This window comes from Canis aureus, chromosome 13 (assembly GCF_053574225.1).
Source record: "Canis aureus isolate CA01 chromosome 13, VMU_Caureus_v.1.0, whole genome shotgun sequence".
NCBI lineage: Eukaryota > Metazoa > Chordata > Mammalia > Carnivora > Canidae > Canis > Canis aureus.
In genome coordinates this window covers 30,185,642-30,205,035 of record NC_135623.1, presented here as the reverse complement: position 1 = coordinate 30,205,035, position 19,394 = coordinate 30,185,642, and the positions used below count along the sequence as shown (strand labels likewise).

The following is a 19,394-nucleotide window of genomic DNA, read 5'->3' as shown; positions in this document are numbered from 1 at the left end:
AGAGGCACTTGGGTGGCTCAGTCAGTTAAGTCTCTGCCTTTGGCTCAGGTCATGATCCCAGGATCCCTGGATGGAGCCCCATGTTGGTTTCCCTGCTCAGGGGGAGTCTGCTTCCCCCCGTCTCTGCACCCCTCCCCCCATTCGGGCTCTTTCTCTCTCATAAATAAAATAAAATCTTAAAAAAAAAAAGATAAGTGTACTTTGTACTTTTGATCTCCTTTATCTATTTCACCCTTCCCCCCACACACCTCTGGCAAACACCAGTATGTTTTCTGTATTTAAAATTCTGAGGTTTTTTTGTCTTTTTTTTTCTTCCTTTGTTCATTTGTTTCTTAAATTCCACATATGAATGAAGTCATGTGGTATTTGTCTTTCTCCTCCTGACTTATTTCACTTAGCATTCTACTGGCTCTGTTTCACTTAGGTCCAGCCATGTTGTTGCAAATGGCAAGATATCATTCTTTTTTTATGCTTGAGTAATGGCCCAGTATGTGTGTGTCTGTGTGGCATATATATATATATATATATATATATATATATATATATATAGTTATGTGGTTATGTGTATACACAATGGGAGATATATAGATATAGATATAGATATATATATATATATATATTTCTTTTTTTTTTTTTTTTTTTTTTGAGAGAGAGAGAGAGAGAGAGAGAGAGAGGTGGGGACAGTCAGGGCCCAGCGAGGGTCAGAGGGAGAGAAAGAATCCTAAGCTGGCTCCATGCCCAGTGTGAAGCCTGATGTGGGGCTTGATCTTAAAACCCTCAGATCATAACCTGAGCAGAAATCAAGGCAGATTCCTTAACCGACTGAGCCATCCAAACACCCCTATACCACATCTTCTTTATTTATTCATCTATGGATGGACACTTGCGTTTTTTTCCATATGTTGGCTATTGTAAATAACACTCCAATAAACAAAGGGATACATATATCTTTTTGGAATAGTGTTTTTATTTTCTTTGAATAAATATCCAGTAGTAGAATTAGTGGATTATATGGTAATCTATTTTTAATTTTTTTGAGAAACTTCCCTACTGTTTTCCACAGTGGCTGCACCAGTTCATGTTTTCACCAATAGTGCATGAGGGTTCCTTCTTTTCCACATTCTCACCAACACTTGTTATTTTTCTTTTTTTTTAAATTTTAGCCATTTTGACAGTGTAAAGTGATTTCTCATTGGAGTTTTGAGTTGCATTTCTCTGATTATTAGTGATGCTGGGCATCTTTCCATGTGTCTGGAAACCATCTGTATATCTTCTTTGGAAAAAACCTATTCAAGTACTCTGCCCATTTAATTATTGGATTATGTGTTTTTAGTGTTAAGTTGTATAAGTTTTAGGTGTATCTGTGCCTTTAACTTCTGGATTTAATTAATGTTAAGATAAATTCTTACTTTCTACTTTTTGGCCTCACGTTTTCTTATTTTTTCTGGAGAGATTAATAAACCATGTGAAGTAAAATGCATCAGAGAAAAAGAGATCTACTTGAAATTCTTTAGGAGAGAATCAAGCCCTTGTGGTTTAGACATGAAAAACATGGGAAAGGAGGTGTCAAATGGATGAATCAAGTATGGAACTATGTTCATAATGAAGATTAAATTATCTGCTTCAGTGGTGGCTATAGTTAGGAAGACTTTATTGTATATTTGAAAGTTGTTAAGAGAGCAGATCTTAAATATTGTCACTATAAAAAAAGAAATGGTAATTATGTGAGGTAATGGATGTATGTTAACAAATCTTATTTGGCAATCATCTCACAATATATACATGAATCAAATTAGCATGTTGTATATCTTAAGCTTAAACAATATCACATATCAAGTATATCTCAATAAAACTGGAAAAAATATCATCTGTCAAATATAAAAGCTTCTTGGGGTACGGGGAGGTCAACCACTTATTCATTCTACAAAAAGTAGATGTCCAAGGGGAACTTAATTATTAAGCCAATATAAAATAGTACTTTAAATGCACTCTGTTCTGTACATTCAACAGGCATTATTTTACCACTTTAAATAAATGTGCAGATTATTCTTTGTTATGTTTCATAAACTGCTCTTCTTTGGTGGAGTAGAAGAGCAATGTATGACCACTAAAATATGCTCAAAATCAGCAATAACCATTAAGACATCATAAAATGCACAATGAAAATGAGTACATTAGTGATTTAACTAACTAGACTACTACTTTTTTTAAAAAGATGTTACAGTATTTTTAAAATAAATACTGAAGCTAGAAGTAGGATGGAAAAAATATTAATGGTAAGGTTATTTTGTAGATGATTATCATATACAAAGAGAGCCATATTTCCAGTATTTCCTTGATAGAAAATGGAAGAACATGTCTAAATTCTTGGCTTTATTTCAAGATTATCTTTAAAAGCACTATGACTATGACATGGTAGGATTCTGGGACTTCATTCACTTCATTTGTTTTGTTTTGTAAACTGTATATTTCTGTCATTTATTTATCTTAATATGCATTTATAATAATGGTTTCCTTAATTTATATCAGCTTTGTCTACCATAAAGATAATTCATCTGTATTATGCTTTAAAACAGGGCAAAAAAGGCTAAGTTTTATTTTATATTTGCCTTTTATGAAAACATTTTTTCATAAACTTTGTGCAATGATGGCTGAAAATATTGTTTCCATATTTTCTTTCTTTTTGAATCCTTACTGTTTTTCCTAAAACTCATCTTACTCATTAATGGAAACATTCATTCATTCATTCATTTAACAAATATGTTTTTGTGGAAGATGCTGTTCTAAGTCACTAGAGTCACAAATTATCAATATTTATTCAGTCAACAAAAGTCTATCTCATAACCATCATGTGCCAGTCATCATTCTAGGTACTTGGGATACACAAAAAGATAACAGAAAGGCACTTTCCTTGCTGAAGCTTATGACCTAGCAAGTTGGAGGAAGTTAGCAGACAATAAACAATAAATATACTTAAGTAAATCATCTAGTATGTTAGAAGGTGATGCTGAAGAAAAGAAAAAGTAGAGAAACACACACACACAAAATTAGGAGTCTTGGGAGACATGGAGGTAGGGACAATCTGCCCTTTTAAATAAGGTTATCAGGGTCAGCTTCATTGAAATAGTTGAGGTTGTTAGCCATGTGGAGTACTTGTGAAGAACCTTTCAGTCAGTAGGAAAAACTAAAGCCAAGCCTGCAACGTGGAAGAGTGATTGACTTATTAAAGGAACAGTGAGGTAGCCAATGTGGCTGAAGCAAGATAGCAAGTTAGAGAATAGAAGGAGAGAGGTCATCGAGGGCAGGTCTTGGTGGGAAGGACAAGGGAATAGGAAGTGGAGGGCTATGGTTATTGCTTATTATAATATTTTTGCTCAGTGCTCAATACATATTTTTTGAATGAATGTATATATGTGTATATATGTATAAAATTCTTACATTTGAGCTTTTATTGCATTTGAAATTTAATAATTTAATAATTTAAGTATATTATTCTACAGTTTAAAATAAAACATTTGAAAGACTTCATAACCCTGTGTTAGGAAATAATTTCTTGAAACAACACCAAGAGTACAAGGCATAAATGGGAAAAATGATAAATTGTACTTTATTGAAATTAAAAACACTTACATTTCAAACAGCACCATCAAGGAAATGAAAATATTTCATTTAGTATATTTCATATAGTATATCCACATGATGGAATACTATTCAGCAATAAAAAAATCTGATAACATGTTACAGCATGAATAAATCTCAAAAATGTTACGCTCAGTGAATAAAGTCTGTCACAAAAGACTATCTATTCTGATTCAATTTATGTGAAAGGTACCAAAAGGGTAGATTTATAGTGGCAGAAAGTAGGTAAGTGGTACCTATGGCTGGAGGTGGGGTCAGCTGCAAGTGACTGCTAATGGGTGAAGGGTTTCTATTTGAGGTGATGAAAATGTTCTCCAAGTTAGATTATGTTGATAGTACAACTCTTTCCGTATACCAAACACTATTGACATGATACTAATATAATATTGACAATATTAAATGATTGAATTTTACGAATACAAATTATATCCAATAAAGCTATTTAAAATAACCACTGAGTTTTCTTTTAATTCAGTAATTTGTCATTTCAGTTAAAATCCACAATTTATTTGAAAGATAAGTCTACATAACAAAGATTTGGAACAAAAGTCGTATTATTTTTCTAGGATATAAACCATAGTTTTTATAGGAACATTTACTGTAAAATTATGAAAACATATATTAAGCTCATCATAAAATATATTTCAGGAGGGTTGAATAGATGAAATGTTACATATTTTTAAGCATAAATGACTTATAAACACTTCAGAAAAAAACTGGGGTTTCAGACATTTTCCCATGGATAGTCCCAAATATCAATGTAGTGTGAAGACATCGCAGTGTACATCTGTTGCTAAAGAAATGAAAAAGGTTAACATTTTAAGTGTTTTATTTTAGTTGCCTGATTACTGTTTATATTTAATTAAATTTTTCTTACCTTGAGCCCATTAAAAATATGCAATTTTTAAACAAGATTTTAATGGACCTCAGGTGCACAGAATTGGAATAATCATTTTTCTAATTAGAAAATTAGCATGATTCAGTTGACTGAACAAGTGTTTGTTGAATGTGTGTGTTTATACTGAATATACTGTGTACACACACACACACACACACACTACATTCTTGGTACTTGTCTTACTGTATAGCATGTATAATTATATTCTGTTGATTTACATGTTCTGAGTAAAGGCAATATGGTAAAGGTTAGATGAACTGAACTGGGAATTCAAAGTTCTACATTTTAATTCAAATCGGCTCTGTGTGATTCCCTGAGTCTCAATTCCTCCCAAGTTCTTTAGGGCTCTAGAATCCTAAGTGTATTTTTTTTTTTTAGTTATATATAACATTTCTTAAAAGCAAACACTTGTTTTCTAGTGATTTTTTAGTTTCCAAATATTGTCTTTTTTTAAGTTGACTAGAGAAAGTCCTTAATATGAGGAAGGAGAAGTTCTATTAAAGCTTAAGCTTGCTTCATTACTTGCGAGTCGTATACAGAGTCCAAAAATATTTGCTATTATATATATTTAAAAAAAAAACACAAAACCCTGTCAAATCACACCTCCGTTATACCAAATTTGGACATAAGTGACTGGCAATTGGCCCTAGCCTTCTTCCCTAAATCAATTCTCAGTCGCTGCCTAATGATCATAAACTGGCTTTTCTCAGTTCCATGTACAGATATTTGTGTCTGTATAATGGTCATTATCAATGTTTTTGCATTGTTTTGCATTTCATGCCCATAAAAGCTGTCTAGAAAGTTGGTTTTTCTTTAGCTTTCTGGTACCTCTACATTGTATGTGACATCGCCTCAGGGACAGACATAACTTTGGAAAGAGTTCTTACCTCTGATCCCTCAGCAAGCAGCCATTGCAGCCCTGAGGGGAATAGAGACGCTTGAAGAAGTATCTGGACCTCAGCAACATCTCTGATGTTTTTACATATTTGCAACACCTCCTACCTCTGCTACTAGATGATTAGACGTTCACTGTGTGCAGTGTAAGAGCTCAGAAGTATCTTCAAGGTATTAGGTCTGTAGACCTGGCTTCTTTAGATACCATCTTAAGACTATCTCCATCTCTTCTGCTGTTTTAAGTTAGATTTTCCAGGCTATTTCTCCAGGTGTTGGTTATTGAACGTTTTAAACACTTCTTGCCATTTGTCCACATTCCCTTTCTCTCTGTTTTGTCATTCTCACTGCTTTTATGCTGCTTTCTGTTCTCTTTCTTCTTCACCTGAAGTCAATTTTGTTCTAATGTATCATTTGCATTCTGAAAAGTAACGAGCTATGCAAAAATCACACAATAAAAAACACAGGGCTTGTAGAAGAATAGGGGTTTAGGTCACAACTTTATTAATGGCCTAAAACAAAGAGAAAACTAAGAAAAAATGTAGGCCAGTTTTATAGGTTAGTCATGAATTGCGTAAATGCTACGACCGGTTACTTGATAAGATCTGAAGTTTGTTGACAAGTAGTGGGTGTCAGGTGGGGTTTAGGGTTTGTGCATGATGTGAAGTGGTAGGAGGGGCCTCTGAGAATCAGAAAATTATAACACAGAAGGGGGTGGTTTGTGTCAAAGCATGTGGTAAACTGAGGTGATGTTAGATGTTTGAGAAACATGCACATGTCCGTTTTGTCTATTCCTATACACCTCAGTTCAGCTAGGGATTCTCAGGAATGGACAGGGCATAAGAAAAAAATTTAGAGCACAGCATGACATATCGAGCTGTGGAATCATGATGTCGATGTCGCATCTCTGAGACTAATGTAACATGGCTTGTCAACTCTCCTTGCATATATTGAAAACAAGAAAACATAAAACTTATAGGATGTTCAAATTGTTTCTTGGTGTATCTATTGTATCAAAACAGATTCATGTTTTCCAAAGAAGCACTCTAGCAACTCCACTGTTCTTTCTTTGCTCTCTCTCATCTTCCTATTTCTTTTTTTTTTTTCTTGTTTATCTTTTTTTAATTTGGCATTTGTTATTCGCATTTATATTAAAGCAAAGTGCATCATCATTTTCTTATTTCAACTTAAGTTGTGCCATTTTGCTTTTAGGGCTGTTTCTCCCCAGTTGTTTCACTGTCTTCACCATAAAACTTCTCCCATGCAGCTAGCAGCTAGCTAGAAGGATGTGCTTCTGAAGACATGGGTCACCCTGGTTTCTAGGCAGCAAGGGGACAAACCAGTCTCAAAGTATGTAGTCCTTTTAAGCCTCCTTCCTGTGGGTTGTGTGCACTCATGACTTTTATGTTCTTAGCATTATAGAAATCAAGGCTTTTTTACATTATACCTTTGTTCCAGCTAGGTCAGATTCACACCGGGAATAACCTTCTTTGAAAGAAAAATGTGTGTAAGTTCTTTTTCTGAGTGTCATTGAAAATAAAACCTGCAAATGCACACAGGATCTTGAATAAAAATAGAAAATCTTACAGGTTCTGTGTTCTTTCTTATTACTTAGTACTAATATGCTGTTTATATAAATATATTGTTCACAATAAATTTTGAATATAATTGAGAAAATATAGCTGCCACTTACTAAATGTTGAGGATACACCAGTGTTTTGTTCTAAATTAATGTGTGTGTGCATATATATATGTATATATATATATATTTATATATTTATATTTATATATATATAAAACTTCTGGTTCAAATGCATCTGGCAACCTATTTGAGAATTACTGATCTACCTTTATATTTTAATATCAATTAAGAGTTTTCCTAAAAAAAAAGAGTTTTCCTAAAAAGTTAGCTTTTCTTCAAAACTAGTTAAGAGTTCTTCTTTCTCAGTGTGAAAGGTGTATCAGTTTCATTTAAGTACATGGATTTTAAATTAAAGATGAAAAAAAAATCCTGAGTGCCATTTCTTTTTTGTTTCCTGCAGCGTTTGTCCAATGGCTCTATAGACTCAACTGATGAAACGAGTCAAATAGTCGAACTACAAGAATTGCTTGAAAAGCAAAACTATGAAATGGCTCAAATGAAAGAACGTTTAGCGGCCCTTTCTTCCCGAGTGGGCGAGGTGGAGCAGGAAGCAGAGACAGCAAGAAAGGATCTCATTAAAACAGAAGAAATGAACACTAAATATCAAAGGGACATTAGGGAGGTAAGTGATTCATAGCGCTTTCAGTCTTTGCTTTCTGGATGCTGCTTCTGAGAGGCTTTCTCCAAATCTCCTCTAATGGCATCTAATCTTTACATCTTTTCAGAAGACCACAATTTGGGATGCATTACATTAGTTATGAAACATGTCCACTAAGGCAAAAATAGTTTACTTCATCAACCCTTTAAATATGTATGAAAAGAAAATTTGGTATCAAGTCACAGATAGAGTAAAAACTTTCTATAGTTTTTAATGAATTTTTAAAACTTTTAGGCTGCTAACTTTAAATAGCTTTAGACGTGGGTATGAATAATGAATTGCTACACTCTTAGCATATGGGAATACTCAAAATCATTACTTTAAATTTTCCCCATCTTATTTTGGTGTTGTGTCTGTGAGTGTGAATGTATCTATGTGAATGTGGGAATCTTTCTTTCTCTGTATGTTCAGTTCTTCCTAGACGTGACATCACTTCATCTATTTAGTAGAGGGCTTGAAAGTTACTGCAAAAGATACAAGGAGATGTTTTATTTGTAACATTGCCTAATCATCTTACCAGCGAAGGTGAAATATTTAGAATCTTTCACTTTCCACTCTATTGCAATAAAAGTGAAATTATCCAGGGCACCTGGGTGGCTCAGTGGTTGAGCGTCTGCCTTCGGCTTGGGTTATGATCCCAGGGTCCTGGGATCGAGTCCCACATTGGCTCCCCACAGGAAGCCTGCTTCTCCCTCTGCCTGTGTCTCTGCCTCTTTCTGTGTCTCTCATGAATAAATAAATAAAATCTTAAAAAAATAAAATAAAATTATCTGTATTGGCGACTTTTTCATTTTTACCTATTTTAAATTATGCATTTTTATCTTTTTAAATATTTTTATATATAATTAACTAGTTGTTATTGGAGTTGACTCTACTCCATGTATTCAGTTCTTTTCTTCCCATTCCCTCTTGAGCCATTTTACATACTTTATCTGTAACATCCCATCAAACCTGTTCTTACCGAAGTCATTGCCGACTTCCATGTTGTTGAACCCAGCACTGGATACAATTATTCCCTGGAGTAATTCTTCACTTGGCTAAAAGCACCCTTTACTCTTCTGATTTTCATTCATTTCTACTTTCTACCCTCATCTCAAGCTCCTTCATTGGCTCTACTTCTCCCCAGACTTGTAGTGCCTTCCCTTTTCAATCTGCCTTCACTCCCCCTGCTAGGTTCATGCAGTCTCATGGCTCCAAAATCCACCCACTGCCTTATGACTCCCAATTTATATATCCAGCATATCCTATGTCCTGATTGCCAGATGCCTGGAAAATTAGCATATTTTCAAAATTAACATGTTCAAGACTGTTTTCCTGTTATCCTCCCACCCCCAAGAAACCAGACTTTCTTGTAGTCTTACACATCCCAGCTCTCCCCAAGGCCATTATTGTTATTTATATCAAAAGCCTTGGAGCTGTCCTTGGTACCTCCATTACACTCACACGGCATTCGAATCAGCTATAAACCTATGATTTCCAACTTCAAAATACATCAATAATGTGACCTCCTCTCACAATCTTCATGGCTCTTCCTTATTCACACAACCATCATCTCTCACTGGACTGTTACAATAGTCTTGTGACTGATCCTCTTCCTGCCTTCGATCCACTTCAGTCTATACTCAACATGGCAGCCTGAGTGACCTGTTACAATGTAATCAGCTCAAGTTAATATTCTACTTCAATGGCTATGCACCCTACTTACAATAAAATCAAAGTCTCAGTGGCCTACAAGCCATGTGCAATCTCCACTACCACCTTCCTGACCTCTTGGAAATCATCTCCTACTCTTTCATTTCAGCCCATTCTGTTCAGGTAAAATGGCCTCTTAAACCAGCCAGACCTAATCTGTTGCATTTTCTTTTCCCTCTTCCTTTTGCTCAAATGTTTTCTTCTCATGGACGTATTCCCTAACCTTGTTATTTGCACATATACACTCTCCCTCTTCTTTCATTTTCTTTGTTTTATCTCACACCATTTACCGCCATCTGACACAGTTAGTCCTTTATTAATTTACTTGTTTGTCACATACCTCCCTCTCCATTGTACAGAAAGATTCACATGGGCTGGGATTTTTTATTTTGTCTTGTTTTGTTCACTGCTCTATTCTAATCTGTACAATCATTGAACATATAATAGGCATTCAAAAAAATCTGTGTTGAAAGAATGGATATTTATAAGTGTTTGATGTAAATATCAAAAGACACAGATGAGATTAGAATGTATATGAAACCAATATCTACAGTCCCAGAAAAAGATAGATGAACCATGAAGTGACAGACTGGGCGACTACCACACAAATGATGGTACTGTGCTCTCTACAACTTTATATGAATTGATCGTTCAAAGATATGTCTCTCATTTTTACACTTTGCCACAACCCAAAGTCAGAGAATTTATAAAATACCTGAAGGTTTGCTATTCTTCAAATCCATTTAGAAACATTAAGATTTCTGGCTAGTGAAATAGCAAGGCTATTTCTTGAGCTCCTTTCTTTCATTTATCACTCCTTTCCTACTTCCTCTCCTCATGTTTATCTAAACCAGTGTTACAGATCAAGCCCAGTATCTTCAGCTCCCCATTTTTTATTGCCTTTGTAAAAATAACCCCTTAATTCTAATAGTTTTCGGATGTAGGTGACAAAAACCTCAGTTAGATGGAAAATAATCAATTATCTGATGCCAGGTGTTCTATTAGGAACCTTTTCTAGTTGGTGAGGTGTTCTGCTTTCACATGGGATTCTTTTAAAATATAAATAATCTTATGAGCTCTTAAATTTTTATGTAGTTATATTTTAGAAGAAATTCACAAGAAAAGAATATCTCTCATCATTCACTTCTAAAGAAAGGTTGTAAGCACAAATGTTTTAAGAGCCAAGCTGGTGATATAAACATGTGCACATTAAACAGGAAGCAACATAGGAAGTGATAGAGTTAATGACACCTGGACAAAGAAGCTATACTCTGCCTGCCTTTCTAGATACATCATGTGTGGGATGTGTGTGTGTGTGTGTGTGTGTGTGTGTGTGTGTATGTATGTTAAGGACATTGTGAAGTCCAAATAAAATATTTCCAAAAAGGTTTGGGTCACAGACCATGGGCCCTGGTTTACTGCAAGGAATTTCTTGAGGATCAACTATGAAAACTATTATGGGTGCATTACATTTATTTTCTCTAATTTCTTACATCGGTCCTGCCCAGAAGGTACTTGTCATTATCTCCATTTCTCTCAGGTGGGGTAAAGGGACTTGTCAAAAGCATTTGCACTGCCTTCCCCAGCACCCTACTACTTCCTACCCCTTGGCACCAAGAAGACACAGGACCAGCCTAGCTTCAAAACTTGTGCTTCCTCCAGCATGAGCAGCTTCCAAAATCAACAAAACAGAATCATTTATCAGTGATAACACTAGCATAAAAAATGCAGCTGCACTATAACTGCCCCCTAACTAATCTTTTTTTTTTTTGCTCTTTCTTTCCAATAAGATGTGAAAATCATGTGCTTTAAAAAGGTATCACTAAAATAAATAAATAAATAAATAAATAAATAAATAAATAAATAAATAATAAAAAGGTATCACTTACACTCAAAACTCCAACCATTGCTTTTATTTTCCTGACTGATAATGTGCTTGTGGGCTATTGACACACAAAGTCTTTTAGATCGCAAGCTTTTTAGTAGGAAAAAAAAGTGATTATTCTTGCTATCCACATAGCATTGCTAACACAGTATGTATATATTGTATAAGCAATGAATATTGGTTGAATTAATTAAGGAAAAATAGGGAATAGGAAAAACTGACAATAGAATTAAAAACTGAATTCATTTTGCTTTACATGTGAGGACTGACCAATATATCTAACATGAATTGTGGAAGTAGATTTTGTTAATGGCTTTAGAATATATTTTCATCATTATTCTTTGTCAAGAAATAAATCTATTTAAAATTTGTTTGATGTTTTGTCTTATGACAAGAAGAGTAGAGGGTTGGATTAAAGCTAAACATAGTCCATATATTAGAAGACATAAACAATCTTATAGCAGGCTTGGCTTTCTACTTTTTGATCAAGATGGCTACTAGTTGGTTATTGGATAATAATATTTTATTAAATATATAGATATGCAAAGAATTAGAATTTTCTATGATAATACTATTTTGTGAGTAAAACCATCTTATCTTTCCAACTTCCTATTAATAGTTCTTCAAAAATTCCTAAGTGATTAAATGAATACATATATTTTATCTTTTCTATTCTCTGAAACATGGAGTTATATTTTTTATTTACTAGATCTAAGATACTATAGAGTTATATTTATTTGATACAATAAAATCCATTTTGCACAAACTTCAGGTCAAGGGATAATTGAATCTTTACACTGTTTTTCTCCTTTTTTAGGCAGCAGTTTTTAGAGACTAGAAAAATCTTCCTTTTTTAGAATTTCCAAGTGACACATAGGGAAAAGATATTTCTCCGACTTGTAAATTCAAAATTTATTTTTGGCAACACAGCTTGCAGTTAAAAATTGAATCTCCCACATGAATCACTGAATCAAAAATGCAGTAGCAAAGTCTATACAATGACTTTTGCATGCAGTGTTGCCTAGAGTCATATCAGCTAATTGGAAGCACAATAATAATTAATAATCAAAAAAGAAGCTATTTCTTATGGAGTGTGTATTATGCATAAGACCACACGAGGCACCTAAAATATTATATCACAGCAATGCTATAAGGTAGGGATTAACATCTCAACCAAAAACAGGAAACCAAACAAGAAAATAAACCAAAAAAATTGAAAATAAAAAAACTGAGTTATAGAAAAGTTAATCTGTGATAACTGCGTTAATAAATAACAATAACTGGGATTTGGAGTGAGTCTGTGCTACTCCACTGCTCATGTTTTCAAGAAGCCTGTTTATGTCTTTAACTGTATTTATTGCTATTATAATGTAGTTAGAAGTTTATATATGTAGGCTAGATTCAAAATCGATATAATATTCCCAGAGTTCTTTATGAGAATGAAATTAACAGGATACAGTACTCAAAAAGAATCCTCTAAGATGATAAACTCTACCCTCTGTGAACCAAAAAATAATATTATAAACTTGAAAGAGTCAAAATTTAAAATAAAATATTTTCAAGTAATAGCTTTTGTTCATATCAGCTAATCTAGAGATGTGTAGATAATGTTGAAAAAAATTAGTCTGGGTAATTTTTGCCAAACTTAGACATCTGAACTTTAATATTAATATAATAGCAAAGTAGTCTTTATTGGATCTTGAAGGTCAGTAGGATTGAGGTAGACAAAGAAGGTAAGAAAAGTGCATTCCAGGCAGAAATGAAGTCACAGAGTGCATTAGTTTCTTGGGGTTCCTGTAACAAATTACCAAAAACTGGGTGACTTAAAACAACAGTAATTTATTCTTTCACAGTTCTGGAAGCTCCAAGTGTGAAGTCAAGGTGTCAGCAGGGACATACATCCTCTAAAGACTCTAGTGAAGAATCCTTCTTTGCCACTTCTAGCCTCTGGTGGTTGCTGGCAATCCTTGTGCTCTTGGCTGACGGCAGTGTAACTACAGTCTCTGCTTCCCTCTTCACAGTGCATTTTTCTCTGTGTCTCCAAATCTGCCTCCCCTTATAAGAACAGTCACTGGATTTATGGTCCATCCTAATCTTATATAATGTCATCTTAACTTGATTGCATCTGTAAAACCCTATTTGCAAATATGATCACAATCACAGATGCTAGGTGGACATGAATTTGTGGATAGGGGGTTGAGGAGTATGCTATTCATCCCAATACACAGAGATAGATATGTCAGGTCATGAATCCACTTATTTACCAGGCATTGTAGCTCTGATTTTCACTGAAGATGGGGGGACAGGGGGAGGGGTGGACGTATAACAGTATTTAAGTCAAAAAGGAGTATGATCAGACTGGCATTTAGTATTCTTTCTTGGTCAGCGGGTTAGAGAATGAGGAAGCAGGAAAAAAAACCAATAGCAAGATACAGGTTAGGCTATTTTGTGAAGAGTTTGGGTGAAGATTACAAAGATGATTCTTTAAAAAAAAAAAAAGAAAGATTTATTTATTTATTTATTTATTCATTCATTCATTCATTCATTCATTCATTCATTCCTGAGAGATACAGAGAGAGAATGGCAGCACGAGAGGTACAGAGAGAGAATGGCAGAGACACAGGCAGAGGGAGAAGCAGGCTCCCCACAGGGAGTCTGATGTGGGACTTGACTCCAGGATCCCAGGATCACGCCCTGGGCCAAAGGCAGATGCTCAACCACTGAGCCACCCAGGTGCTCCTCCAAGGATGATTCTAACAAGAAAAGATGTTTTGTGGGGAGGCAGGGAGACCAAGGACCTGATGGATTTCATGGTAGAAATATTGTTTTGTAATTGCTTTTAATTTTTATATATATACAATTTTTCAAAGTCAAATAATAGTAAGAGGGTACGAATCTCAATACATACACACAAACATACACAATCATGAAGAGTGCCCATCCACTTCCCATCTTACTTGTCTGAGATTCTTAATTGGCGGTTACTTGTGCTATTTTCTATCTTATTTAAACTTAATCTATGCCTTGCTATTATATGAGGATTTTAGCTCTTTTATTCTCTCCCTTCCTTTCTCCTCCACCCATCCTCCTACTGCAATTACCTCAAAATCGCATTTAGTGTCACTGTTACTACGGCTGTGTCAGTCATTCTCACGGCTGATCCAAGTGGTGGTTTCCTATGATGGTATTTCCTCTTGTACAGCTTTTTGTTTTTCTAGGATTTGACTAGTTACTTGATACATTAATTTGCTTACTTGTCTTTAAAACCATGGCATATCTTCCCACTAACCAGACCTGATTAGTAAATTCCATAATTTCAATGCAGTTAAGATCAACGGTCAAGCAGATAATGTATCATTCTTTTTTGTTTTCTTTGAATCATTCCTTTTCCTCCTGCCTCATTGTTTCAACTGTAGTTGTGGGATTTGCTCCCACTATCATCTTGAAAATCCAGGACAAAAAAGTGATCGGGATCCCGAAAGCAGAAAAGATATAAAATCTAGAGCACAGATACTGATTAAACTTTGAGAAAAAGTAGTACACCTGTTCCTAAGTGCAAGCTGGAAGTTCATGATTTGTGCATGTGGTTATTTCCAGTTGGTGGTGAGGGAAGACTAGGACACAGGAGAACTATCTATTTAAGGGCTTCTATTTCTTTGGGGGAAAATGGAAGAAAATTTATTTGCTCTGTGCATGTGGCAGGACTGGCTCTGGGTCCTGAAGGAGAGGAGCCAAAGGACGGATTAGGAAGACTGATCAAAAGAATTGGATGGTAATGCATGGAAACCACCACCATCATCTCAATTTTAGACTCCTTATGCAAGGAAGCTCTCCCACAGTATCAGGAAACCAGATCAGTCTCATGAGGCTTACTTTTTAAAAAAAATTAAATTCAATTAGTCAACGTATAGAACATTATTAGTTTCAAATGTAGAGTTCAGTAATTCATCGGTTGCATGTAACACCCAGTACTCATCACATCACGTGGCCGCCTTAATGCACATCACCCAGTTACCCCAACCCCTGCCTCATTTCCAGCAACTCTGTTTTTTTTTTTGATAGTTAAGAGTCTCTCATGGTTTGTCTCCTTCTCTGATTTATTTCCATTCCATTTTCCCCTCCCTTCCCCTATGATCTTGTTTTGTTTCTTAAATTCCACATATGAGTGAAGCCATATGATAATTGTCTTTCTCTGATGGACTTATGTCAATCAGGATTATACCCTCTAGTTCCACCCACGTCAATGTAAATGGTAAGGTTTCATCCTTTCTGATGGCTGAGTAATATTCCATTGTATACATAGACCACATCTTCTTTATCCATTCATCTTTCAATGGACACTGAGGCTCCTTCCACAGGTTGGCTATTGTGGACATTGCTGCTAGAAACATTGGGGTGCAGGTGCTCCTTCAGATCACTACATTTGTATCTTTAGGGTAAATACTTAGTAGTGCAGTTGCTGGGTCATAGGGTGGCTCTATTTTTAGCTTCTTGAGGAACCTCCACACTGTTTTCCAGAGTGGCTATACTGCTTGCATTGCCACCAACAGTGTAAGACGACTCCCCTTTCTCTACATCCTTGCCAACATTTGTCATTTCCTGACTCATTAATTTTAGCCATTCTGACTGGTGTGAAGTTGTATCTCATTGTGGTTTTAATTTGTTTTTCCCTGGTGCTGAATAAAGGTGAGCATTTTTTCATGTGTTGGCCATTTGTATGTCTTTTTTGGAGAAATGTCTGTTCATGTCTCTTGCCTATTTCTTTTCTGGATTGTTTGATTTTTGGGTGTTGAGTTTGATAAGTTCTTTATAGATCTTAGATGATAGCCCTTTATCTGGTAGGTCATTTGCAAATATCTTCTTCATTCCACAGATCGCCTTTTAGTTTTGTTGACTGTTTCCTTTGCTGTGCAAAAGCTTTTCATCTTGATGAAATTCCAAAAGTTTATTTTAGCTTTTGTTTCCCTTGCATTTGGAGATGTGTCTAGCAAGAAGTTGCATGGCCAAGGTCAAAGAGGTTGCTGCCTATGTTCTCCTCTAGGATTCTGATGGATTCCTGTCTCACATTTAGGTCTTCCATCCATTTTGAGTTTATCTTTATGTGTGGTACAAGAAAATGGTCCAGTTTCACTCTTCACATGTGGCTGTCCAATATTCCCAACATCATTTGTTGAAAAGACTGTCTTTTTCCATTGGATATTCTTTCCTACTTTGTCAAAGATTAGTTGATCATGGAGTTGAGGGTTCATTTCTCAGTTCTCTGTTCAATTCCATTGACCTATGTGTCTGTTTTTATGCCAGTATTATACTGTCTTGCTGATTACAGCTTTGGAATAGAGCTTGAAGTCCAGCATTGTAATGCCATCAGCACTGGTTTTTTCCAACATTCCTCTGGCTATTCGTGGTCTTTCCTGGTTCCATATGAATTTTAGGATTATTTGTTCCAGCTCTGTGAAAAATGTTGATGGTATTTTGAGAGGGATTGGATTGAATATGTAGATTGCTCTGGGTAGCATAGACATTTTAACAATATTTATTCATCCAATCCATGAGCATGGAATGTTTTTTCATCTCTTTGTATCTTCTTCAATTTCTTTCCTAAGTGTTCTGTAGTTGTTAGAGCACAGAACCTTTACCTGTTTGGTTAGGTTTATTCCTAGGTATCTCATATGCTTTTTGGTGCAATTGTAAATGGGATCGATTCCTTAATTTCTCTTTCTTCTGTCTCATTGTTAATGTATAGAAATACCACTGGTTTCTATGTCTTGATTTTATATCCTGCCACATTGCTGAATTTCTGTATGAGTTCTAGCAATTTTAGGGTAGAGTCTTTTGGGTTTTCCACATAAAGTATTGTGTCATCTGTGAAGAGTGAGAGCTTCTTCTTTACCAGTTTGAATGCCTTTTATTTCTTTTTATTGTCTGATTGCTGAGGCTAGGTCTTCCAGCACTACGTTGAACAACAGTGGTGAGAGTGGGCATTGCTGTCATGTTCCTGACTAGGGGAAAAGCTCTCAGTTTTTCCATGACACTCACATCTGCAGCTGACTTTTCTTAATATCTTCTTTAAAAAGTAGTTTATACACCTCCTAGTAAATTTCCATATAAGCTGTTAGGAAGATAAAATTATCTCCATATTATCTATGAATTAGATAGTTTAAAAAACTATTGTTTAGAATATCATTGATGCCATGGTTTACTCTATTTGCACTCATAGTTGATTTTTCCCTAGAGTTGTGTGTTTATTTTTATTTAGCATATATATAAGAAGGGAAATGGTTAAGTTTCAATTTGTCAATTCATTTGTAAATATGACTCAAATTTACTTTTTTTGCCTCCTTTTTTAACTATTGAGTTACTCTTATTTCTATCTGAAGATGAGAATACTGATGATATTAGTTGTTCTCATGGAAGATGGCTTTGCAGTTTGGAACAGTAGCCACCATTCTACCAATTTTCTGGTTTACAACTCTACCCAAATTGTACTTATCTCTACTGTAGAATGAGCTAATTTATTTGTCACTTTTCTAAGAATGCCAGGTCTAAAATAGGCAGTTTCATGTACTCCACTGCATTGTCAGAGAGGGAAACTTTTCATTAACCCAACATGTAAGAGTTCTGACAGATAAATTGGGAAAATGCACATGATACCTTGCATACCTTCCTTGAAAAGAAAGGCATGAATATTACTTCAAGAAAACAATAGCTTTTAAATCTTATTAGTTTATTTGAATAACAAGACAATACATTAAACTATCTGAAATCTGATTTTAATTACTTTCTTATTTTAATTGTAGGCCATGGCACAGAAGGAAGACATGGAAGAAAGAATCACAACTCTTGAGAAGCGTTACCTCAGTGCTCAGAGAGAATCTACCTCCATACATGACATGAATGATAAACTAGAAAATGAGTTAGCAAATAAAGAGGCCATCCTACGGCAGGTTGAGTATCTCGGTCTTGGTTATGTTCCAGTCTCACAAAACCTGGAGTAAATAAAATTCCGTATTTCTTGCAATCAGTCATTCCCTAAAATTTAGAATAGACTAAACAGATGTGGGTTTTTAGTATGTAATTTATAAATTTGTCTCAATGATAATAAAAACAATGACTAATATTTACTTTGGATCTAAACATGAACCAGAAACTGCTAAACAGTTAACGTGTATTACCTCACTTAAATCTAACCATCTCCTGTGAAGTAAGTGTAATTATTATATTGAGGCACTAAGGTTCAGAGACATGAAAACTCTTCCAAGGTCACAGATCTGGTAATTGCTAGAGTTTTTAGCGGAGGCCCAAGTCTATTTGGCTCTAGAGCAAGAGGAGACAAACTGTGGCCCATCTGTCAAAACTCTGGCGCTGTTTTTTAAATAAAATTTTGTTGAAACATAGCCATACCCATTTATTTAATCATTGTCTATGACTGTTTTTATGCTACAATAGTAGAATTGAATAGTTGGGACAGAGACTAAATGATAAACAAAGCCTAAAATATTTATTTTCTGGCCTTTCAGAAAGAAGGTTTTGTCAACACCATCTCTAGAGCCCGGACTCTTAACCATTGTGCTACATTCCATCTCTCACTCCAGTTAATACTATAATTTTCAATATCATGCTATCATGGTACAGCTGAAGCCTTAGTATTGAGTTATAATCTATTTGTCCAGGTTTATACTCACTAGTAACTTTTTTTCTTTCTGCTGCCATTGGTAAGATCTTTCTATTTTTTAATGTGCTGAATTTTATTAAGGAATGTAAGTAAGATATGAAAGTATGAACATAGTCATCTCTTTGTATACTAGATGTGATAGAAGCAGCTGATTTTTAAGTCTAGAATAACGGCTGAAGCTCAGAACCCCTAGTGACTGGCGATTGTTATCTTCACAGTGACTCCTTAAGTGTCTCTTTTTCCATCCCTATTTCAGATGGAAGAGAAGAACAGACAGTTACAAGAGCGTCTTGAGCTGGCTGAGCAAAAGCTGCAGCAGACTATGAGAAAAGCTGAGACCTTACCTGAAGTAGAGGCTGAACTGGCTCAGAGAATTGCAGCCCTGACAAAGGTATTGCAATAACACATTTAGTCAAC

The 19,394-nt window shown here is 35.1% G+C and overlaps 1 protein-coding gene across 18 annotated transcripts in view; it reads left to right on the top strand.

Moving 5' to 3' along the window:
- Positions 1 to 19,394, top strand: part of PPFIA2 (PPFI scaffold protein A2) — a 475,838-nt gene that overhangs the window by 350,027 nt on the left and 106,417 nt on the right. For all 18 annotated transcript variants that reach the window (XM_077845638.1, XM_077845653.1, XM_077845643.1 and 15 more), the window contains 3 exons: positions 7,471 to 7,692; positions 18,103 to 18,249; positions 19,234 to 19,368. In XM_077845638.1, the coding sequence (XP_077701764.1) occupies positions 7,471 to 7,692; positions 18,103 to 18,249; positions 19,234 to 19,368 (504 nt within the window). The remainder of the gene's footprint in view (positions 1 to 7,470; positions 7,693 to 18,102; positions 18,250 to 19,233; positions 19,369 to 19,394) is intronic.